At 40.4% G+C, this 26,205-nt stretch overlaps 1 protein-coding gene across 1 annotated transcript in view; it reads left to right on the plus strand.

The window, feature by feature from the left end:
- ATXRCC1 (BRCT domain-containing DNA repair protein) overlaps positions 1-26,205 on the plus strand; it is a 174,489-nt gene that overhangs the window by 53,209 nt on the left and 95,075 nt on the right. The window contains exon 6 of the mRNA XM_090017649.1: positions 10,857-10,939. Coding sequence (XP_089873775.1) covers positions 10,857-10,939 — 83 coding nt within the window. The remainder of the gene's footprint in view (positions 1-10,856; positions 10,940-26,205) is intronic.

Here is a 26,205-nt window from a genome sequence, read left to right on the forward strand (position 1 = left end):
TGTGAAATGATGCCCGAAATCTAAAAGCCAAGATGTCTTACCGGGGGAAGAGGATGACATAGCGGCTCCGGAAGTGCCTCCCTTGAGAAGAGGTTGTAGTGCCTCTACGATTTGTTGAAGGGAAAGAGACTCACTTGATGAAGAAGGTCGTTCTTCCGCTTGGGATGCCATAGCCGTTGCAATCAATTTCTTCCATTTAGGACACATAGGTTTGATATGTCCGGGTTCTTTACAATAGTAGCAATTCAATTTGCTATAGTTTCTTTTGCCATACCGATCATTTCCTCCTTGACCTTGGTTCTTGAAATGAGGTGTAAAACCCGAAAATTTTTGCTACCAAAATTTTTGTTTATATTATAAAATATTTCAAATTATGCAAATTGGGCCTAGATCCACATTTCGGATCTAGGACCCATAAACGGGGTAATTAGGATTAATTGATTTAAATCTCGATTTAATAATAATAATAACAATAAATAAATAAAATTTTAAGTTTTTAAAATTAATCCGAGGATCCACAGTTGGATCCATTTGGATCCAACTTGTGGATCCATATTGGTTGGGGCCGGGTTACGGGTCTCGGGTCCGGACCCAATCCGCGCCCTGTAGCAGCCTTTTTAAAAGATAAAGGGCAACCCGATAAGGGTTGCCCGATAAAGCTAGATCTGAAAATAAAAAGGGGGGCAGGGGGGTTACGCAGAGCGTAACAACCCCGCGCCTCTCGGCAGAGGAGGGGGGTCTTGGCCGATAAAAGGGAGTGGAGAGGGGGCCCTCTTCACTCGGGTCTCTCTCTCGTCCCTCATCTCTCCCTCTCTCTCTCTGTCTGTGTGCGCGCGCCGGTGGATTTGGAAGTCGTCGGTGAACTGCAGCAACCCACAGGCCACGACGAGCTCCCCAGTCACGGCAGCAGCAAGAAGCGACTCCAGTCGGTCCTGTTTCGCGTCCCCAGCCTCCGATCACCGGAAGGATCGCCGGATAAGGTACGGTGCTCCTCTCGATTCTAGGTGAGGGATCGAACATGGGTTCGATCCCGTGTAATCTTTTGAGGCGAGGGTCCATGGGGACCCTTTTTTATGGCCGAATTTTTTTGTTTCCTTGGTTACTTCGTGAATAAAATTTTGTTTTGGGGGTTTCCATCGACCCTAATCCGAAAGCCCAAATCTATGATTTGGGGGTTTCGGATTTCCATTGTGGAAGGGGTATATAACCATGCTCTCTAAGGAATTAATGGGCTGTAATTCTTTAATTGCTTGTGAGAAATTTAGACACATGCCTGGCCGAATGGACAAGATGGATTAGATACCCCAGGTGGGTATTTGGAGCTGATAATTGATGTACATTGAAAGATAAATCTAAAGATAAATCTAAAGATAAATCTAAAGATAAATCTAAAGATAAATTTAAACTTAATGGTTGTGTGCTTGACGGGTTTAAAGGCACTAGGGCATCAGGGTTTTTGTTGTAGAATTTGTAACATGGGAAATAGTTGGTTTTTGCTTTGGTTCAGGTGTATACCTGATAAGAATGTTGTATTTCCAGAATTTGAAGTCATTTTCGGTTTGCATTTGGTTATTGTGATATCAAAGGGGATGTCTATGCCTGTAATTTGAAAGGGGATTAAAAAGGGACTGTGCGATGATCTGCATATAGGAAATTTCTTGTTAATTGATTTCCTTTATTTTTGAAATCTGGCTATCCTCAAATGGAACACTGTTGTGTATACCGAAACAGGGGCTAGATGTGTTTGATGATGCAGCACCATACAATGTTTTGAATTAGACTTAAAATCAGTATGTGTTCCAACTGACTATGTATGTATATATATATATATATACATATATATATATGTTTTGGTTACTATTGATTTCCATACATTTTCGTAGTCAGCTGAATGATGTAAATCTGATTTCCTATTTTCATAAATGGATATACACAATCCTAAATAGTTAATTCATGAATAGTGTGATACACTTCTGCTAGGTACATGAATTATTAAGGTCCGATAGAATCTTGCATGTGTTACCTAATGTTTTGCTTTAGGTTGTTTATTAGCATAATCGACGGTGCTTGCTGGACAACCAACTTCAGCTGATCCAGTTGGCTGGGCTGGTTGACTGGCTCAGTTGAATGAACTGAATGGACTGAGTGAAATGAATTGACTATATTTCTAGCTAGGAGGTTGGCGGGTCTGGGATTGGTAAGCCCGACTAACTTTCCTAGCATATGGCAAAGCTTACGCTTTTGCCCAATAATTATGTAAATGTTGTTTTGCTTTTCATCATACTAGTTGTGAAATCTGGAATGTGAGCATGACTTGGTTATTGATAATTCTTCTTGGGCATGAATGCTTGATTCATTATGTGAAATGGTACATGAACACTCACTCAAAAGAAGACATGGGTTGGTTGATACCCGTATGTGATGTAAGTAACACACATATAGTGGAAATGCATATGATTGATAATTGACATGCATATGATTGGGTTATGATTGCATGAGTGTACATGCTTTTGACATTATTGGCATAGTGTTATGGGTAAACACTACTTGGTTTTATTATGTGATGCACCGATGGCCTAAATGGACCATTATCGGCCTGGAGAGCCGTGGCCTTTCACATATGTTTTTAATTGCATCACTTAAACCACATAAGATGGTTTGGCACGTTACTACACTGTTCTAGTGGTTTATACGGGCTGGAGTCCAGAATGGGTCCCCCGCAAAGGAGGATGCAGGTTTTTACTTTACTTTTGCATATGGTGTTGCAAACTTAAAGAATTAACTTTAATAAAAAGAACAAGAACAGTGTAATATACATTCTGGGATATCTCATCTGGAGTATGAGAATCTTGGATATCCGGTCTTGTAGATACTGTGAGGATACAAAAACTCCGTGTGCTGCAATTTGGTGCCCTGAACCCGATATTGAGGTTCTTTCTCCTGGCCACGGTTTTAGGGAGAGTCCGCCACTTTACCCGGGAGTGGTGTGTTTGACACAGCTGTTGTTATGGTACCAAGGAAGTGACACTTGTGGGCGTGGTGTTCCTTGTATCCCCGACATTAGATGTGAAGGTCTAATGTTCCGATGGATGGTGCTGTTTTCTGATATCGGTCGAGGGCTAAGTTGGAACCCAGTAACAAAATACAAATTGTGTGTTAAGCTATCCTGGGAACCTACTTGACATCGGGGATTGTACTCGTTTGGTGTATCCGCGGACAACAGTAATTAAAAAGAGGAACTTAAGGTTGTGTGCATCTAATAGGGCATGCATATGGAAAGATGAAACTTAAATGAAAGATAACAGAAGAAATCATGCATTGCACATAATCATGCATTTTTCTGTTATGCATTAGATCATGCATGTTTGAATCATTATCTATATCATGACATAAGTTGGTGGTAGCATAGGATTTACTTATTGAAATCATGCTGCAAGATTTGGAAATTTAGTTCTTGATATATGGTACTGATTTACTGTTCTTGATTGGTGAGCATATGTAATTGTTGGTAGGTATGGATATTTTAATGCTGTAAATTTTACATCTGCACTCACTCAAATCATTGCATGAAATCTTATCCATGTTCTTTATCTCACCTCGTTTCTTTAGAAGTAGCTATGCTCAGAATTTCGGTTCTGACACCCTACTTTGTTGGTTTTTCACAGGACATGGTGAACAGTGAGGCTGGACTGGCTACTGGCGATGGATGACAGTTATACTTGTGTTTGTCAGTTTCAGCAGGAGACAGAGTGGCTCTAGTTTTACTTCTTTTTACTTTCTGCAGTTGATTACTTCACTTTCGAGTTGTGTATGAGACTCTTATGGGTTCATTAATAAAATAGTTGTAGTTGGTTTTTATGGATGATGATTGTAACTTCGTTTGTAGTGGTTGGGCTATCCAATGGAAATTGGAACTATGAGGACCTCAGATCTCTGGAAAGGTTTCCGCATTGAAAAAAAAAAAAATTATTCCGCATTTTTAAAGTGTATGGATTGGTGTCGTTACAGATACACCTCCGTTTAAGGAGAGGGATACCTCGCAAGGATCCCGACTCTTCGTGTGCGCAGTCCTGCAGAGTCGACTTGAGATTTTAGGGAGCTGCGCAAAGGCATCAAAGACTGCTCCAAATCGAAGCATTTGGAAGGATGTGACTGGCCGGTTCTGCTCGCCCTTTTTGGCATATCTCGGGTGATCCCGAATTGGGGGTTCGAGCGAACTTCTTAGCGGGTGTCCTGTTGAGAAACCCGTATCCCGTCTATCGAGGCCGGTGTCGAGTCATGCGAGGCATGTAGATACCCCGATAGCGGATGCGATTCGAGAAAATCACATGCATAATGTTGGCACAAGGTACTGCTGTTTCAAAAGATAGATTAAAGTTGATAAACTTTATATCTTTGTGAAACACTCCTGTTGAGGCTTCTATTGACGAGCTATACCCCCTTCATCCTAGAGTACTTATAGTCGTGCACGACACGTCTAGTACTGCGATGATCGGATTAGACGGTCGTGCGACCTCGAACAACGATAAATGCAAAACGTTGTAATCACATAAATGGCCTCACATTCGCCTTCACAGGCAAGATGCTCGAGTGGTTTAAAGACCACAACATAGAATGGGTCGTTAGTTAAGCAACCCCTAACGCACCCGTTCGCTTCTGGTTGTCTGTCAAGGGAGAGGACAGATCGGTACAAAAACTCCAATGGACAGGTTGTTAACAACCACCCCACGGGCAAAGATCCGGCCTCCCCAATCATTGGAGTTAGGGGATAGGGGCTACACAAGTTAGCTCAACACTTCTGCAGAAGTTGGATGCATCCGTGGAACTGCTTTTCAGCCTCTGGGGAATCCTCTCTCGGCTAATGCCGTCCAGCGGTAATTATCGAAACATAAGGTCTGTTCACACTGGTCGTGGGTCGTGAGATTCACTTGCACTATGGTTTCGCTTGCACTACTGATTCGCTTGCACTACTGCTTCACTTGCACTACTGCTTCTCTTGCACTACTAATTCGCTTGCTTGCTTGATAGCTCAGTATGCTACTCGTTGAACTGTGCACGCCTGTCAAGGCGTTACTCTAGTTGGTTAAACTGCTTACGCAGTGCTTTGCGGAGTAATAAGGAGTTTCTCATACTAGTTAAATGCTTATAATAATAGCATTATACCAGTTGCTACATATTAGCATGTGACTTGCTTTATCCCTTGGTCGAACTGTTTTGGTGCTTATTGTAGCGTAGCACTTGTTGGCTTGCATCTCTTATGATTGATGTGATTGCATACAGCTCGTAATCTACAAACTGGTGGCAACTAGGATTGATGTGTCCGCTTGTCTTATAAGCTGCTTACATATTGTGATATAACTGTTGTCGTATGATTGCTTATGAATGGCTTTTGATGTAATGGTTTATGCCTTACAATCAATTTAATTACTTGTCGATGGACTGGGTCATTTTATGGTAATTATATGTTTTACGAGCATTGTTATGAGTGTTTGTCTTATTCAGTTGTTTTGTTTGGCTGACGGGTAGAGTTAGTTACCCTTCGCCCATAGAATCAACTGAATTGCCATACCTGCGCGTTCCCATGTGTCGTTTACACATGCTTTGAGGGCCTATTTGAGGATTGCAATATTCCTTGTGGCAATCATACGATGTGTAGGATTATATGCTTCTGCGTGGAGTGATACGAAGCATATTGCTGATATACATGCTTGTGCCCATATTGTGGCTACTGACATCGAGAGCAGTCAACTGTTCGGAGCAGTCCATTGTATAGATGCGTGTATCACCGAGTAGGGTGTTTGTCGAGCACCTGATCTCTAAAGGATTATCTGCGAGGGCGTGTATGATCAAGACCAGGTACCCGGCTAGATTGGTAGATTCTCTGTGAGGATGTACACTGTCCACGAACGGGTAGCCGTGAAGACGGTGAACTCCTGTGAGGAAGTGTATGGTCCAAGACCAGGTATACCATCTAGGGCGGAATTCCTTGTGAGGTTATACATTTCCCAGACCAGGTGATCCGACATTGATATTTTTGTTTGTATTAGTGGCTATCGACCCTGAGAGCGGTCATTTGTGTTGATGCGTCTATCTCAATGAATTTCATTAGATATGGCATTTGTTGGGGACCTGTTTCCCAAAGGGTTCGCTGTGGGGGTATGTATGATCAAGATCAGGTGACCCGGCTAGAGCGGTAAAATCTTTGTGAGGATGTACACTGTCCACGAACGGGTAGCCGCAAAGACGGTGAACTCCTGTGAGGAAGTGTATGGTCCAAGACCGAGTATACCCTCTAGGGCGGTAATTCCTTGTCAGGTGGTATATCTCCCGGACCGAGCGATCCGATGTGGATCTTGTGTTTTTGCTTACCACAGAAAGTTATGGTGAGTTGTGACGATCTTCTGCGATTGTTTGTGATAGCCAACTATGAATTCATAGTTTCGGCTTTCTGTTTCAGCATGATTACATGTAGGACTCATATGTGAGAATCAGATCGTTAGCGATTTGAGTTAGCGATTTGAGTTAGTGATTATGTTTTAGACCTTCTACGGAAGGGTGAGCTTTTCTGAAGAAGTATGACGCCTTTGTGCGTCATAACCGGTGACTGTTGGCCGCGTAAGGCCTTGAGAGATGGGAATAGATTAAGGTTTTTCAGGACAAAGCGTTTGTTAGAAGTCGTGAGAGCGACCAACGATGTCCTGATACTGTTTTAGTGCAGAGACCTCGTTCTAAGAACGGGAACAAGCTAGTTGTATGGTGGTTCACAGTCTACGATCAATTGAATCGTATGCTGCGTTTGTCAGTTGAACTGCTTACTTGCTTTGAACTGCTTATTGTTTGCCCTTCTTACGCGCTTGCACTCCTTACTCGCTTGCACTGCTGACTCGCTTGTATTACTTACGTGTTTGTACTATTCACCTGCTCGCATTGCTTACCTGTTTAATTGCATATCTGCTTTAAACTGTGTAAAATACTGAATTAAATGTACTTAATTCAGTTTCCTGTTAGCCTCTCTTGTGCACCTACTAGTTTTTCGCGAAACTAACCCATTCTATGGGTACAGGTGATGATTAGGTACACTACGGGCGATGGCGCGATTGCAAGGTGGCTTCAAGACTTCTTCTTCCTACTCTTAGCTCGCGTCCTGGACGCTTGCGTTTGTATCGGATTTCCCTTAGGATATCCGAATCTTTGAATTTTGGTTCTTTTAGCTAACGTGCCCAAAGTGTTCAGCTTGCCTTATGATTTATCAAAAGAAAATCTTCCGCTGATTTCATAAACAAACTCTAAAGGAAAGAGATATTTCTAGTCACTTGCCTGTTTTTCTGAAAAGGTTCGCAAGTTTGAAATTTGGGGCGTTACATAATTAATGCATACTCAGAGACTACTTTTGCTTATTGAATGTACGCAGAGATTAATAACCATTCTAACATGCAAATTTTGAATGTAAAACAGAATGGAACCTGCGATACATCTAACTCAACATCGATTTAACATACTTTTTAATCTAGCATCTTATTAACATAAACAGGTTGTTCAACCTGGCAGGTGTTAAGTCAATCGAACCCCCTGTCAGGAATCTGAAACCAGAAGAATCCCCTTTTCAATATAGAAATCCGAAACCTAATTTGGGTTCTATGGCAGTCAAAATTCCCAATCAGTCGATCTGGGGTTTCCGGCAACCATAAAACCACCCCCCTTTTTAACATAGATCTAAAAACCAAAAAGCCTCTACATTCCCTTACCTGTTAACCTGAAACTGAAATCTCCAAATCAAAGATTTGGGGTTTTTTGCATAAATTCAATAGGCACCATGGGGATTATGCGCATGCGCCAAGCATCGTGGTTACCAGCCCGAGTTTCAACAATGCAAAAAATTGGGGATTCACGACAAACCAAAACCTCCGTGTATATATATATATATATATATATATATATTAATAGCAGCTGAAACCCCTTCCTCCCCCCTTTCGCAATAGGGCTTTACCGTAACCCATCTCACAGGCTTAATCACGCGACACACCCAACAAGAAAAGTCACAACAATCCTACCTTTTTCGGTGATCTGGAGGTTGCTGTCGTGAGAGTAGAGGTATGCCAACTTCGGTTGATCTGCTGCCGGGCAAGAGCTTCGAGAGGGAGAGGAGACAAAGAAAGAGTGGGAAGGTCCGCCGGCCACGTCCGATCCTCTGCCGTGCAGAGGAATCTATAGGGAGAGAGAGGGAACAGGAGAAGCGTGGGAGGCAGGGGATTCGGGGACCCCTTCTTGTAGGAGGGTGCCCGAAAAGGGAGGAACCCTCCCCGGCGGCTGCGCAGTGCCCCCCTCTCTCATCGACTTGTGTTAGGGTTCATTCAGAACCCTAACACCCCTTTTATCGGGCCAGCACAGCCTTAGCGCTTTGTATTTTTTTTTCTTTCGTTCTTTCATTTTAACGCATGAATGGGTGCGGGTTTGGTTCGACCGAACCCGTGACCCGCGGCCCACCTTTCATTGGGTCCATGCTTGTGCCTATCCGGATCCATTCGTGGATCCGGATCTCCTCTTAGATTTTAAAGTATTAATTTTTTTTTTAATGTAACCCCAATTAAAATTTTATTTGGGTCCAATGACCTTGTTATGGATCCCCCATAATTTACTATGGATCCAAGATCCATCTTGCTCATGAAACCCTTTAAAAAATCCAGATCTAAGGATCTGAAGTTTCTTCACACTATGGATCTGAATTAAGATACATGGATCCAAACAAAGCTAGTATGGAACAACACATAAATTTTTGATTGGATCCTACCCTATTTACCTCTCTGATGTCCAGGATCCAAATGTGGATCCAACCATCGCCTATGCTATTTTGGATCCCTCTAAAGTGTTATAGGCCCAATATAAAATTTTTCTCATTAACATTGGATTTAAACTTCACGGATCCACTGAATTTGACCTGGATCCAATATCAAATTTGACCATGATATTGAGGTTCCAATCCCAAAGATCTAATCCATTTGTTCAAAGTTTATTATTAAATTTTCAATATCAGAGATCTGATCCATTGACCGACATCTATATTAAATTAAGATGTTCGGGGTGCAATATTGAAGAATCACACTAGACAATAAGGATCCTATATTGAAGATCCAAACAGGATACCCGAGATCCAAATACAAATAAACAAATACGACGCTAAAAATATCCTTGTACCAGCTTAAGGATCTAAATCTCAAGTTTATTTATCTGATAAAAATCACAGGTATTACACTGATGGACAAGTTGTTAACAACTACGCTCTTCGAGTAGCAATGACTCTATGTCCCCGATCATCGAAGTTAGGGGGCTGGGCTACCAAAAATTATCCTTTGTGGTAGATCCTAATGACTTCTGCAGAAGTTCAGATGTATCCCTTTGAACAAGTGGCCTTTAGAGAATTCCCTTTCGGTCATTGGCCGTCTCCTTAGGAGCGGACTCAGCTAGTTGTCTGAGGTATCAAAATATATAGAATAACAAACCACCGGGCAGTCTTAGTTGTTTCTACGTTTTTCCTTTGCGTATCCTCAGGATAATTAATTATTAAAACAAGATTATTATGCTCATTTTACTTATTTTGAACTGCACATCACGAAACGAACAACGCATACGTTAGTCTTGTTCTGAATTTTGATATCTATGCACCTACCAAATTTTTATAAGTTTGACCCGTTTTATGGAGTAAAGGTGATGATTAGGTCGGTACGGCAGACAATAGTGCGATGACGTGATGATATCAAGATCCCACTCTTTCTTTGGTGTTTCGTTCCTGAACACGTTTTGAAATTTTGCATAAGGATTTCTTTTGAAAATTTTCTTTTGTATACACTTTAATTATCAAAAACCTTGTTTTTTAATCTATATGGTTTCAATGCTTACATGGAGATACAAATCTATTATGTAAAGAAAAGTTCGCTAGTAATGCGCCCAAGGTTCGCTCACTTGGCATTTCAAACACCATTTTCCGTTAAACTACCATTTTAAACTCTTAAAAAGGATTAAGTGCAGAGCTATTTAAATTTTTCCCAAAAAGTTTACAAGTTCAGGATTTTGGGGCGTTACATCCGAATTCAGAAAAATAAGCCACCAATGTGATCAGTATTCCGAGGTGCATCTAACGGTGTATATTCTCGATTTTCGCCTCCGAATTTTGCCTGAATTTCGCTTGATTTTTGCTTGAATTTAAAGGTTAAAAACAAAAAATTTCTCAAATTATAATTAGCTCAACTAGGTCTTCTCTGGATTGAATCATTTGAAATATATGGATCCTGGTTGTAACTAAAATGTAGATGATGGATTAACTATGGTCTAGAAAATTGAATAACAGTGTGTAAGGACTATGCTACACGCTGACACTATTGAAGCTGTTTTTGAACAAAGTTGTACCATATAAAACTGAGGGAGTATTGACAGACTTTTCAATCTCCAGAATGCAAATAAGTGTGCATTTGCTAACATGGGATGGATATCCTATTTCCTTGTGTTCTGTTGACAGGTGGTTAAGAAAGAATACTGAATTGCAGCATTTGTAATATCTTTAGTCAGATGCATGAACTACGATATATTAGGTTTTTTTTCTCTTTTTCAGTAGAGTTTAACTGGACTTCTTGTTGGAAGATATTCAGTGGCAATCTTCAATATTCTCAATATGGTTCATAAAAATCTGGTTACTAAATCCTGCCTCACATTACAAATATTTGATGGTTGCATTTGTTAGTTCCTTATAATGATGATCACATTTGCCATTTCCTTGTAATACATATGTGATATGAGTTGCATGTTAAAACTTTACTGATTATTTTGTTCTACTGCTTTGACACTGACTAAAAAGCTTTTTACAGGTTTGGAAAATTCATCTCATATTGCATCTAAAGCTGTGCAAAGTTTGCCAACAGCAAAAAATGCAGATTCTACACAGTCCAAAGTAGGCTTGTAACTCAGACTACTAATGTGACTTCAGATTCTTGTCAACTTATTTCATTTGGTCAATCTAGTTTCTCCAGCTGTTAATTATGTAAGAGACTTCATAAACTAAAATCCTTGGTTCCAGCAGTAACGTAATCAGGGAATGTGGCTTTACTTTGTCTAGTGTTCATAACAAGGAACTTTTGTGAAGGATTGGTGACTAGACTGGAACTGATCATCATAGTACTGTGTTTGCTAGTTAAAAGGCAGCCTTTTGCCAAAAGCTTGTTGAAGATACTATGAGGATCTGTGTATGCACATAAACAATGTGGAACCTATCAGTGGAATGGATGTAAGAGCAGCTTTATCAAAACAAGTGGCCATATTTCCAGTATGGTAATAAAGGTGCACTCTTCAGCGCACATCCAAAGTCAAGTCCACATCAACTTTAATCATGAATATTTAGAAAAAGGGGCTTGGGTGAGTCTTTCATTCACTGAGTCTGGTTTTTGATTGTCTAGGTGAGTCAACCAAGGGTAGACTGAGGGGTATACACCAAGTCTTGTTAGGTCAGAATTGGATCTGTTGGTGAATTAGATTATTTTTATTATGAAAAAGAAAGGGCCATTAAACCATTTATTGTAATTTTAGAAAATAATTTAGAAACTAGAGAGGGCACATGCTAAGCAGAAAAAAGTAAGAAAGGTAGAATAAATCTTAATATAAAGACCACAACTAAATGCTGTGACTTATATGGCCTCACATGATGGAAGAGAGTGAACTAACTGGGTACTAAATCTCTTTTACATGTTTGTGGAACACCATCAACTGTCATATGGAAGCTCTCTCTCTCACATATTGACACACATGCACGTATGAGCACAAAAGATACATGTGTTAAATTGAATACATTGAAGGATTCTTCAAAAAAAAAAAAAGAATACACTAAAGGAGCTCTAAGGTTGGCCTGGTCAAGAGGGAGAAAATGTTAAATTATAAATGTGTCTCCTTTATATATATATATATATATTCTGTTTTTCGTAAACTGAAATACCTGTCAGGGGTATTTCAGTCATTTTTCTTGTAATAGGTGTCAGTCCTTTAGGGACTGACCTATCTTTTCTTTCTTGTATTTTTTCTTTTGTATTTTCCTTTTTTATTATAGTTGTTGGGCTGGTCCAACTAGTCATTGGACCAGTCCTAACGGCTATAAATATAGCTGTTGGGGCTGGTCCAATGACTAGATGGACCAGCCTCTTTGTGTCCTCATGTGCCTATTTAAAGTTACCCTCCTTGTATCTTATTCATGCTTTTTCTAAAGCATTTTTAAGTGAAAAGAACATATGTTTTTATGTCTTGTGCTTGCCTATAGTGGCTTTTGTTATGTTCTTTTGATTGTGTTTCACTTGGTTGTATTGTCCCTTGGTGGACTAAGTGCTTCTGCACTCTTTTGTTTATTGTTTACCCTTATTGGGTTGTATATTGTACTTCCGCTCTTTTCATTACATGGTATAGGATCTTGGGATTGTGTAAAACTTCTCCAAAGATCGTGGTTGCAATAAGAAGAATCTTTCACAAGCCTTGTTTCTCTCAATCAAGACGGACAAAGAAGAATCCATGATGGTGATCACGTTCAAGCTAAATGACTCCAACTACTTAATGTGGGCTGCCGCCATGGAGCATCATATCAAAGGCAAAAAACTATGGGGGTACGTGAGTGGTACCATATGTGAACCTCAACTCATACTCACCAAAAAGGATGAAGATCAAATCAAAGCTCTTAGTGATGAGGAAAGAGATAAAACACTTAAAGATTTCAATACTAATGTGGAAGATTGGGAAGCTGAAAATGCTCAAATTCTCTTTTGGTTCGTAAATAGCATGAAACTCAAGATTGCCGCAAATATAGTTAAATTCAAAAAGGCATGTGAGACTTGGATTTTTCTCAAGAATATGTTTGTGCAAAAATATTGGGCACAACAATATTTTCTTAAGAAAAATCCAAGTCTCACATTCCTTTTTGAATTTAACTATATTTGCGGCAATCTTGAGTTTCATGTTATTTAGGAACCAAGAGAGAATTTGAGCATTTTTGGCTTCGGATTTCTTTACTAAGGCTTTGGCTTCACCTTGTTTTTGTCTCTTCTTGGCAAACTTTCGGTGATCACACCGTAAGTTTATCTAGTCCTTATATATATATTGTTTTCTGTAAACTGAAATACTTGTTAGGGGTATTTCAGTCATTTTCCTTGTAATAGGTGTCAGTCCTTTAGGGACTGACCTGTCTTTTCTTTCCTGTATTTTTCTTTTTTCTTTTTTTTCTTTTCCTTTTTTATTATGGCTGTTGGGCTGGCCCAACAACTAGATGGACCAGCCCTTTTGTGTCCTCAAGTGCCTATTTAGAGGCACTCTCCTTGTATCTTATTCATGCTTTTTCTAAAGCATTTCTAAGTGAAAAGAACATATTTTTTTATGTCTTGTGCTTGCTCATAATGGCTTTTGTTGTGTTCTTTTGATTGTGTTTCACTTGGTTGTATTGTCCCTTGGTGGACTAAGTGCTTGTGCACTCTTTTGTTTATTGTTTACCCTTATTGGGTTGTCTCTTATATTTCCGCTCTTTTCATTACAGATAGTATCAAGGAATGCCATTTGAGATAATTTATACGTCTTTTTGATACATGAAATGAAGGGAATGGATTGGTTATCTTTAGTTGTCAAGGATCTAGTGTGGATCTAAGACAATAAACTCTTTGCTAGGAGGCATTGAGAAGGAACAAAGAATGACTTACTTTTTCAGCACTAGACATAAGAGAAACAGGACAAGTAAAACTAACCTTTATATAGACAGGGCATGGCTTGATTAGGATTAAGATGATGATGATGATGATTATGACATCTAACTGGGATTATTGCAAATGAAACTCATTCTTGTTGTACTTGCTGAAGGCTCATATGATATTTAAAGACTTAGGGGACTTGTCCACGTTAGTTTAGCATAAGTCATTTAAGTTGATAGGGATTATATTTAGAGTTCATGGGTGCATTGTTAAAATATATACATATTTATATATGTATAATACTTGTTTATGTATATATATATATATATACATTTATATGTATATATATTATGCTTCTATGTTTTGTAATTTGTAATGCCCTCTAGGGGCATTTTTGTCTTTTCCCTTCTGTATAATAGGAGCTGCCCATTAAGGGCAGCATTGTATTTTTTACTTTTGTCCCTTTCACATTTGTGAAAGGGCTTTTTTGTAAAGGTTATTAGAGCCATTGGGGACTTCCCAATGGCGTTGGGAGCTCCCCAACAGCTCTAAGAGCCTCTTCGTGGCCTATATAAAGTGTCATTTTCTCTCTCTCTTGTATTCTTGTCGCAAACATTATCAATACAATTTATTTTATATATTTTTGGTGTTCTCTTACTCTTTTACTCTTGTGAGTTGTTTATGTTAGCCTTTGTGGTTTATTGTATTTAGCTTATTAGAGATTTTTATGTTTGTGCACTCTTTATAGCCCATTAATGACATTGTATTTGTGCACATTTGGTTTCATTACATGGTATTAGAGCCCCTAGGTGATTTCACCCTTGGGCCTTATTGATTGTGGTGCTCGTGTGACCAAGTGCTCATGGAGATTGTGCTCTTTAATCATATTTTTATTCTTCACCTCTCTTTTCTCTCTTCCTCATCATGACCAATAAAGATTCAAAGATCGATCTTTCATTCAAATTGAATGAAACCAACTATATAATGTAGGCAGTTGTTGTGGAGAACCACCTCAAAGAAAAAAAATTGTTGGGGCTATGTTTGTGGCATGATTCCCGAGCCATAATTGAAGCTCACCAAGAAGAAAACAGGTCAAAAGAGAGCTCTAAATGAAGAGGAAAAAGAGAAGGCTATCCAAGAATACCAATTTAAAATAGAGGATTTAAAAAGTGAACATGCTAAGATATTGGCATAGTTTATGAGCAATATTGAACTCAAAATTTATGCCAATCTTGCAAAGTTTAGGAAAGCCAATGAAGCTTGAATTTTTATGAAAGGTATATACATACAAAAAGACCTTGCTATGCAATTTTTCTTACAAGAAAAGGTAAGATCTACAAATCAAGGTGTAATATCGCATATTTTCACACTTGGTTAAATTTGAGATTTTCGAAAATTTGGTTAAGTATAGAAGAAAAAAAATGGTAGATTCTCGATTTCCGGATAATGCCCTTGAGTCTGGGCTTGGCTTAGGTCTTATCAACAAGGTCGAGATGAGCCAATCGAAAGGTGAGAAAATGTTTTATTTTTAACCTTTAAATTCAAGCGAAATTTGGGTTATTTTCAGACGAATTTCAGAGGCGAAATTCAAGTTATATATCATTGGATGCGTCTTAAAATTCTAAGCGTAACAGTATTTTACTTTTTTGGATTTGGGCTACGGTCGGCCCGAAAATCACATTTTTTTTGAAAAAGGAGCAGTTTGTCGGTTCGGATCCGGACTTGGATCAGACTGGATCCAATGGATTTGATCCAAATTAATATGGATCTGGACTCTATCCAAGACCCATTGTAACGCCCCAAAAATCCAGGACTTGTATCTTTTTTAGAATAGTTTAGAAAGCTTTGAAATCATACAATAATCAGAGTTTAAATAATAGTTCAGCGGAAAATGATATTTTTAAAACCACAAGTCAATGGACCTTGAGCGCATTACAGCGTAAACTTTCCTTTTGTCAAATCCCGCACAACCATTGAAATCAAATGGTTTAGAAACGAAGTTTCAATAATTGAGAATCCGTTTGTTGAAACCAAGCAGAAGCTTACTAAAACAGTTTTATTAACTCACGGTTTAATAAAAGAGAAATTTTGAAACACACTTTATACCAAATTTACCAACATGTCCTCAGGAGCGAAACGTCAGGGAAAGAGCTCTATCTTGACCTCATCACGCCATCGTGCCATCGCAGACTGTATTACCTATCCAAAACCTGCCCATAAAATGGGTCAGTTTCACTAAAAGCTGATAGGTGCACAGACATGACAATATTGAACATAATTAAGCATAATAATTTAATATGTCAGGTAGACAGACAATTATATAGCAATTTAATTTCAACAGATTCACAGAGCAACTATCATTAGCACAATGCTAAAATTATTACAACCATTTTACTGGCACAAGTAGGCTAACTATTACAAGCAAAGCACTGCACAAGAAAGTTAACTAGCAAAATACAATGCTTCATCAACCACACACACAATTCCATAAGTATTGAACCTGTTGTACCCTATAACTTTCATACGTGCATAACTGAACACATTGCGATCGGATTTAAATTATGTTTCGATATTAACTGGCCAAGCGGGTACGCACAAGGCACGACTCTAGAAACAACCTAGACTGATCCGGGGGTTTATTATGCTATGTATTTTATGATAACCCGGATAGCTGACTGAGTCCGCACCTAATGGGACGGTCGGTGACCAAGAGAGAAATCCCCAAAGCAGCATAAACAATGGATGCATCCCAAACATGGAGAGCTACCACCTAGGATAATTATGGTAGTCCCATTCCCCTAACTCCGATGACTGGGGAAGCCGAGTCTTTTGCTCGTAACTGCCATTAATGGCCTGTCCATCAAAGTTTTGTACCTTTCTGTCCTCTCTCCTGACAGGAGTCAGCGGTTCGAATCAGTACATCAGGGGTAGTTAACTGAAGACTCATTCTACATACTCTGGTCTTTCGACCAACTCGAGTATCTTGTCGGTGAAGGCGAAAACATCACTTATTTAGGTGATCACAATATTTTGTTATTTGCACCCATCGAGGTTGCCACAACCTACTCATCCAATCATCGCAACGTAAGAAGACATACTTGTCAAAAAGTACGGTCGTACATGTCATAAGTACGACTACGATGAAAGGGATATGGTTCCACAAAAGAAACCCCAACAGATATTATCTGCAAAAGAATTAATACAACACAGCCTGGCAAGATAAGTCTTGAATTCACTTCAACAACATTTTTCATATTTCATGATGCAAGGTCATCTCGGATCTCTCGTCCGATCAACAAAGTACTTAACATGTTGTGCATGTCTAAAAGTACGCTATATTGAACAAGGGAGGTGTGTGGGCTTCTCAAAAGGAATACCCAACACACAACTTCATAATAATTCAAAGAATATAGGAGTGCTCATTTGGCACGATTCATCCTTAAAAGCCATAATGTCACGTTGAGTAATTCACACAAGGCACATCACTATCAATCTTGCATCCAAAATTTATCTTAATATCAGCATGATTCGCACGACACGCGACACTAGGTTTAATAAATGAAGAATGGGTCCTTCAACAAAACCTCACTCGATCATAGGCTCCTGCCCTCAATCGGGGTTATTCGAATTGGGTCGCAACTCGAATCAAGGTTATAAAACATTTCTCCCAAGTGTGTGGACTTGGGAGGGGCCAAATGTGACTTCGCAATCCTGCAAGACTTAATCATACTTTGCAAAAGTTATGCATTTTGAAAAGCCCTGGGTTTGCAGCTGGAAATCCTCTTTAAAAGAACTATAGTGCACAAGTGCAACTTCTAGTGTTTTGAAAACAAGTGATAACAGGATAGGCACAAGACTACATTTATGTAAGTACATATTTACCATGAGTGTGAGCATATGCAGGTTATAACATGTCAACAAGCAACTCTCGACTTGCGATGCCGCACATCGAGGGAAAAGCACATAAGTAATACACGAGGTACCAAAACCATACATTGACCACTTAGATAGGCAAACACATAAGGTCATAAGTAATACATGAGACACGAAGTCGTACCTCACTCAAAGGAAACGTGCAGGCAAAAATATATGCAAGCAAATGAGAGCATAGGTATTGCACGAAGTACGAAACCACACCTCAAACTCATAAGCAACTATGCAAAATAACGATCGAAGAATGGAATTGTACCTCGACCCATGAGCATACAAAACATGATAATACGCAATGCAGAAGCAATATAACTCTAAGCATATCTAGCATGGCATCTTAATCATTTCAACTTAAATACGTTCATCAATTGCCCTTTGTGCGACTTTACCCTATCTCAGAATGTTATGCAACCGCGTACGCATATGCGTGAGGATAATACGAGAGTCGGGCCACAGAACACGAACGGGACCTATTGCAAAAATCTGCAAGAGTGTGAAATATTCAATTATGCTAATATAATTAATGGTGAGACGGGGGCAAGGGTAGGATTAGGCGGCCTGGAGTGATCCCCCGACTGCCGACGGCAACAGGGCGGTAGAGAATGAGCCATTGTCAAACATAGCGAGGCGGCAGGGGCGAGCCCCTGCAGACAGTACTAAAGCGGCAGGGGTCGCACCCCTGCCGACGGCACTGAAGCGGTAGGGGTCGCACCCCTGCCGACGACACTGAAGCGGCAGGGGTCGCACCCCTGCCGACAGCACTGAAGCGGCAGGGGTCGTACCCCTGCCGACGACAGAGAAACGGTAGGGGCTAGCCCCTGCCGACAGCACTGAAGCGGCAGGGGTCGCACCCCTGCCGACAGCAGCGAAGCGGCAGGGGTCGCACCCCTGCCAACAGCACTGAGGCGGCAGGGGTCGCGCCCCTGCCGACAGCACTGAAGCGGGAGGGGTCGCACCCCTGCCGACAGCAACGAAGCGGCAGGGGGCTAGCCCCTGCCGACAGCAACGAATCGGCAGGGGGCTAGCCCCTACCGACAACACTGAAACGGCAGGGGTCGCGCCCCTGCCGACAGCACTGAAACGGCAGGGGTCGCACCTCTGCCGACGACAGCGAATCGGCAGGGGTCGAGCCCCTGCCGTCCGACGAAAGGACGATGGCAGGGGGACAAACCCCTGCCGGAGAGGGAGAGAGAGAGAGAGAGAGAGAGAGAGAGAGAGAGAGAGAGAGAGAGAGAGAGAGAGAGAGAGAGAGAGATCAGGGCGAGGGGGTGTCGCAGGGGCCATTGGTCCCCTGCCGGCACTCCGGCGCACCCTCAGAGGGAAGAGGGGACGACAGGGGCCTCATAGGCCACCTGTCGGGCCTCCGATGAGTACAAGAGAGGCGGGAGGATGCGGCAGGGGGGGCCGTGCGTCGCCTGTCGGCCTCCCGGCGAGGTGACAGAGAGGGGGTGAGGAGGAGAAGAGGGAGGAGGAGAAGGAGGAGGAGACGACGTACATGGGAGGAGACCGACGACGGCGGCGGCATGCGCAGGGAAGGAGGAGAGGCGTCGGTCGGGGTTGCCGGCGAGGCTGTCGCCTGCAGGGAACGAGAAGGGGGGGGGGGGGGGGGGGCGGGGCGGGGCATCGATCCTCCCCTCCCGCAACGCTCTTAAAGAGCTCGGGGAGGGGTGACAAAAAGGGAAACCCCGATGGGTTTCCCTTATCGGGTTGAAGGCGCGGTGGGGGGGGGGGTGCGGCGCACAGGAGAAAAGACCTCCTGTGTCGGGTTATGAAACCCTAATGACGATGGGCTCGGGTCGGGTCCGGACCCGACCCAGCCCGGGTCTGATTTTTTTTTTCTTTTTAAAAAAAAAGCGGGTTTTACACCCATATTAATTTGGATTTGATCTAGCCCAAGACCCATTTGGATTTTTGGAGATAGATTTGGATCTTGGATCCGGATCTAGATCCAAATCCATGTCCAACGATTTTTTCAACTTTAAATTTATTAGATATCTTTAAATTGGAGTTAGTTAATGTTAAGAAATCTCTCAAGTTATTATGAAAACTTTTGGAAGCTTTTGGAAATTTATTTATTATTTAATAATTAATTAATTAATTTCAATTATTTCCAAATTTTATTTATTTGGTTGTTTAGGACTTTTTAATAGAGTCCTTATATAGGCTTAGAAAGACTTAAGAAGGTTTTGGAAAGTATATTAAAATGGAACTATGAAAAGTCAACAAATAAAAGAATTTCAATTTTTTTGGAAATAAGGGTGTGAGAGTCCCCCAAAGGGAAACTTTCTATCTCCAGCCCATCTAGAAAGGGCTGGAGAAGGGGGGGCATCACCCCCTACTTCTCTATATAAAGATAAAAAAAAAAGAGGAAAGAAAAAGAGAAAGGGAGAAAGAGAGAGGTAGAGTTAGAGGTAGAGGAAGAAGGAGTCTTCTTCTCCGATCGTCCGGTGTTTTTCCACCATTGTTCTAGTTCTCTTTTCGATTCATGGTTAAGGTATGGGTTTCCTCTCTTGATTTAAGTGAGAAAATGAATATAGATTAGATTTTTGTGCAAAATTTTGGTGGAAATCCATGAGAAAAGAGGAAATCTGTATGTTTACTCTAAAATACTTGGATGAAGATTCATGGATCATCTTCCATGGATGTGTTTTTTATTCTATTCATCTTTTCAAAAATAAATTTCTGTATATGCTTCCCTCTATGGTAAAACAGAATTTTTATTTATAATAGAAGTGCTTATTTAGAGTTTGCTCTTGATGCATATCGATTTCCATGGATGATCCATGTTATGGACTGTTAGATGCATGTTAATATGTGATAAATTTTTTTGGTATGCATGCATTCTTCATTAAAGTTTGTGTATCGAGGTTTGTAGTTAATGAATCTTAATATTTGTTTTGATGCCCATGCTTACATATTAGTTTTGGAACATGTATATACTTATGCTTGAAGGCATCCATGCAAATAAAAGCATACACAGATTTCTAAGCCTGAATATGTTTGCAAGAAGAAAAGGAAAAAAACAATTTATTTGGAAGGTTTGGGGGCTTTATGATCTGACCGACAGACCAGCTGAGCTCGGCTCGGCTGGCCAGACCTGGCCGGATTGCCTAGCATCGTCAGGCCTGACTTGGTGCTACAGGGCCCAGTCGAGTGGGCTCGGCTGGGCAGCAGCAGGTGGTTACAATTTTTTTTTTATAACCTGTTTTCTTTTTTTGGGCCAACGGTCTGGACAACAGACCAGTCGAGCTCAGCTCGGCTAGCCAAGCTGGCCAGACCCGGCCAGCAGGCTGACAGGCCTGGCTGGGCAGGGACTGTTACAAAAAAAGAAATTTAAAGTTTTTTTTTAAAACAACTCTCCTTGGGGCTGACTGTCTGACCAAACCACTTATCTGGACCCCAGCTGACTGGGTCGGCTAGGTGTTGAGATCATATAAAACAATTGACCGCACTCGGGGTCAACAACCCCCAATATGGGCATAAGCATATATACCAACAATATGCATCGTATCACTTCTCATGGCATAACAAATCACAAAATCACACATTCTTCCAACAATTCTTATCACGTGGCATATCAATCAAATCACATAGAAGATTTAAACTACGCAACTCATCAATGCCACAAGAAACATTATATCCTCAAATAGGACCTCAAAGCATGCACAATCAAAACATGAATTCTATACACAGAAACACGCAGATAATATCTTATGAATCAACTTAACTTCAACTTACGTAGCTCCTACGTAATTCAATAAGTTCACAGGATTTAAGTTATATGTGCAATCATTTTGATCATTGCACCATCATAAGCATCCACAATTCTTACCTCGAAGCACATCGCATTCGACCACTTCAGCGTAAAACACACGCACATATCTACAAGACACCTTAGTCCAATACTCATGATATTCATCAATCATGCTATACAAAGATGATGTAATCACACAATCAATCATAATGCGAAACCCTGCAACACAGTTATATAGGCTTGATACAACAACAACAACAACAACAACAACAACAACAACAACTACGCCTTCATCCCAAAACAATTGGGGTCAGCAATATGAACCAAAAAAGAAATTCATTTTGGGTCTTCCACATGAATCCTTTTCCTCCAATCATTTCTATCCAATGCCATGTCCTCGGTGAGGTTCAAAGCATTCATATCCTTTCCTATCATCTCCATCCAAGTCTTCCTAGGCCTACCCCGACCTCTTTTAACTAATATATTTTCCCATTTCTCCAACCTTCTAACTGGAGCATCATTAGGCCTTCGCTGAATATGTCCAAACCACCGTAAACGATTCTCTCGCATCTTATTTTCAATGGGTGCAACACCTACCTTCTTACGTATCTCCTCGTTCCGAATCTTATCTTTTATTGTATTTCCGCACATCCATCTAAGCATCCGCATCTCAGCTACACTCATTTTTTGAATATGATGTCTCTTGGCAGCCCAACATTCCGTACCATATAGTAAAGCGGGTCTAATAGTCGTCCTATAAAACTTTCCCTTCAACCGCAATGGCATTCTACGATCGCACAGCACTCCAGTTGCACTTTTCCATTTCATCCACCCAACCTTTATCCTATGATTTACATCTCCATCAATTTCTCCATACTTTTGAATGATGGATCCCAAATATTTGAAATAATCATTCACCGGTATTTCTTGCTCACCAAGCTTCACTACACTCCCATCACTACTTCGTTGCTTACTAAACCGACATTCCATATATTCAGTCTTACTCTTACTCAACTTAAAACCTCTAGCTTCCAATGTCTGTCTCCATAATTCTAACTTAGCATTAACCCCAGCTCTAGACTCATCAATCAAAACAATATCATCAGCAAACAACATACACCACGGTACATTTTCTTGAATTGATCTCGTAAGCTCATCCATCACTATCGCAAATAGGAAAGGGCTTAAAGCAGATCCTTGATGTAACCCAACCGTTATCGGAAAATTGGTTGTCACCCCTCCACAAGTGCGGACATTGGTTACTACTCCTTCATACATATCTTTAATTATACTAATGTACTTGAGAGAAACACCTTTCTTCATCATTGTCCACCAGAGAACGTCCCTAGGTACTCTATCGTAAGCCTTCTCTAAATCAATAAAAACCATATGCAAATCTTTGTTCCTCTCTCTATATCTTTCAATAAGTTGTCTAAGAAGATGTATAGCTTCCATAGTTGATCTTCCAGGCATAAAACCAAACTGATTCTCCGATATCATGACAACCTTCCTCAACCTAGACTCAATCACCCTCTCCCAAAGTTTCATAGTATGACTCATGAGTTTTATACCACGATAGTTTGTGCAATCTTGTATATCACCCTTATTCTTATATAAAGGCACCAAAGTACTCTTCCTCCACTCATTAGGCATCTTATTAGTTCGCCAAATCAAGTTAAAAAGATTTGTCAACCATTCTAAACCTTTCTCTCCCAAGCATTTCCAAGCCTCGATAGGTATACCATCTGGGCCAACTGCCCTTCTTGATTTCATTTTCTTCAAAGCTTCTGCAATTTCTTTCTTTTGAATCTTGCGCATGAAGTCACGATTTATCTCATGAAAAGGAATGGAGAAGTCTCCAAGATCTTGAGCATGACTATCATTAAAAAGCTTATCAAAATAATCTTTCCATCTCTCCTTAATCTCCTCATCTTTGACTAAAACCCTTTGTGTTTCATCTTTGATACATCTAACCATACCCAAATCCTTCGATTTCCTATCTCTCATCTTTGCAAGCCAATAAATATCCTTCTCGCCTTCTTTGGTATCCAACTTGTCATAAACCTCCTTATATACCTTAGCCCTCGCGTTTCGAACAACTTTATATAGGCTTGATGTATCATAAAAAACTAATCATTTGTAGTCGTGAGGTGTCATACATCTAAATGATCTAAACTAATGATTTGTAGGCGTACAAGTCAACTACCCAAAAACTAATCAGTTGTAGGCATGACACATCATTCACCTAATAAGCATCACAATCATTAAGATCACAAAGACATCAAAGTCACGAAATTCCATTGATAAGCTTTGACTAGACAAAAATACTGTAATAACCTTAATTTTTAGGTTTTTATTTAAATATATTATGATATATATTTCTTAACAATGTGATTTGGGCCCGGGATCCAAGTCGCGGATCCGGGATCCATAAAGGGGTCTTTATATATGTATTTATCTCGTAAAACATATATGTAATTACATAAGTGCAAAAATTTTCAATTTGGCGAATTATTTAAGAGATAACTACGTATATAATGTATGTATGGGCGTGGGATCCACATTTCGGATCCAATACCCAGATAGGATCCATATGGATACAGGTAAAATACCCTTTAGATTCGTATACCCTAATTAAATATATATAAAAATATATATTATATGAGTATTTTTAGGGGATCCACGATTGGATCCATTTGGATCCAATCCGTGGATCCATACCAAGTGGGAGGCAAGGGTCCGGTCGGGTTTGGATCCTGAGCCGCAGGTCGCAGACCCGGACCCAGCCTCCTCGTTAAAAGAAAAAAAGGTTTAAAATGTAAATTAAAAGCAGGAAAGCTTTTGGACCCGGGTCGAACCCGACCCGGATCCATAACCCGATAGGGTTTTTAATCCCTCTATCGGGCTGCTCTTATTTTTTTTTAGGGGGATAGATCAAGAATCGTGCCTAGGGCACGATTCCTGCAATATCCAAAAAGGAAGGGGGGGCTCGGCTGGCGTAACTGATCCCCCCACCCATCTCGGCATGGAAGGGGGGGGATCAACCGATAAAAGGGAAGGGAGAGGGGGTCTCTCCCTCGTTTCTCTCTTCCCTCGTCCCTCTCTCTTTCGGTCTGTGTGGGCACGTTTGGGGAGGTGGAGGTCGCCGGAAAACAACAGCCACCGCAACCACGGTGGGTACCCCTGTCACGGCAGCAACAAGGAGCAGCCCAGCCGACCGTGCCTCCAGCCTCCGATCGCCGGAAATTTCTTAAATAGGTACGGGTTTTTCCTTTGGGTTAAGTGAGGAAAACGAACATGGGTTCGATTTCCATGTAAATATTTTGGTGTAAAAGCCTAGGGATGAGTAAATCTAGACATTTACTCTAAAATCCATGGAAGAAATCCATGTATTTCCATACTCTTGAAGGTTGCTGTGTAATGAATTAGATATAAATGTAATCTTTTGAAAAAGAAATAAAAAAGAAAACAGAGTTAACATAAATTTTTCCATGCTTAGGGCCCAGGTACTCAGTCGGCTGGGCTGAGTACCTGACCCAACCCACTGGGTCGGCTGGGTGGGTCTGGCTGTGTGCTAGACCCAGTTTGGACTGGGCTACTGGTTCGATTTTTTTTTAGATGTAGTGTGTTTCCTAAATTCCAGATTTTCCTTAACTATGTGTTTTTCCCTATGTTTCTGTTTAGTTAATCTACTGTGCAACTAGATATGCGATACTTCTGTTTTCAAGATTTTATGGAAACGATAGATTTTATTTATTCTCCAGTTTTTCTTTTGCTGAAAATCCCAATAACTAAGTTTGTGGCTATGATGGCAATTAAACCTCACACGCAATTATTTTTTTGAGATTTCAAGTGTGTTATGCAAATATTGCTCGAGTACTATTGAAGACCATTTAATCTGATGGCATGCTTCATAATAGTAGATATACTTTATGCTATTTTCAGTAGCCTTTAACTCTCAAGAGGCTTAAACCGGCTGTGTATATTTGATGGAAAATTTCTGTGCTCAGTGCAAAATTTGGATGGGATTATCAACATATATTTAATATCTTTCATAATGTTTGAATTGTCCTTATATAAATTACTATCTTTAGCTACTAAGCTCTTGTTCATATAGTGCATGGATGTCATGGCTGTGTTTGGGTCTCCTCAAGACACTTAAATGCATGATTGAGAGATACTTTATGTAGTTTTAGGCACATTATTTTGGACTCTCCTTTGGCCTCCAGAGCATATCTTATAACTCCTTAGATTCATATGAAGATGGGCCAGATGCCTGTAACTTTATGTAAGTTCTGCAAAGGAAAAAGGTGTTGTTAGTATGAAATATAAATTGTGAAACAAGGGTTTACAGATTCAAAGAAAGACTTGTCTGACAAGGGGGGGGGGATTGCCGGTTGGGTTTCGGTTGGAGTGAGGCTGAACCCTAGTCAATTAAGTCGGCCAAGCTTGAATAGCCAATTTCAAGAAAAACCTTATATAAACTAGATGTTATTTTAAATCCACAAATTGACTCATAGAGTGTGCGTTTAGCTAAGTAGGTAACATGTTTGTCATGTACATGTGTAGTTATGAGTTCAAATCCTGCCTTATATAGAATTAAGTTTTTATGTATGTTCCATATGCCTATTGGTTATGTTATGCTTATTCAGGGTGATGTTTCCTTAGGTGCTTAAACTTGATGAATAATCCTTGTCGAAATTATTGTTGTAAGTGAGTGTACTTGTGCATATACACATATGGAATTTAGATCAAAACTGCATGGTTGTTCGTATGTTTTAAATTGGATTGATTCATGAATGAACTATTGCATTTGACATGAGT

Source organism: Nuphar pumila, chromosome 9 (genome assembly GCF_984573655.1).
Source record: "Nuphar pumila chromosome 9, dmNupPumi1.hap1.1, whole genome shotgun sequence".
In the NCBI taxonomy this organism is placed as follows: domain Eukaryota; kingdom Viridiplantae; phylum Streptophyta; class Magnoliopsida; order Nymphaeales; family Nymphaeaceae; genus Nuphar; species Nuphar pumila.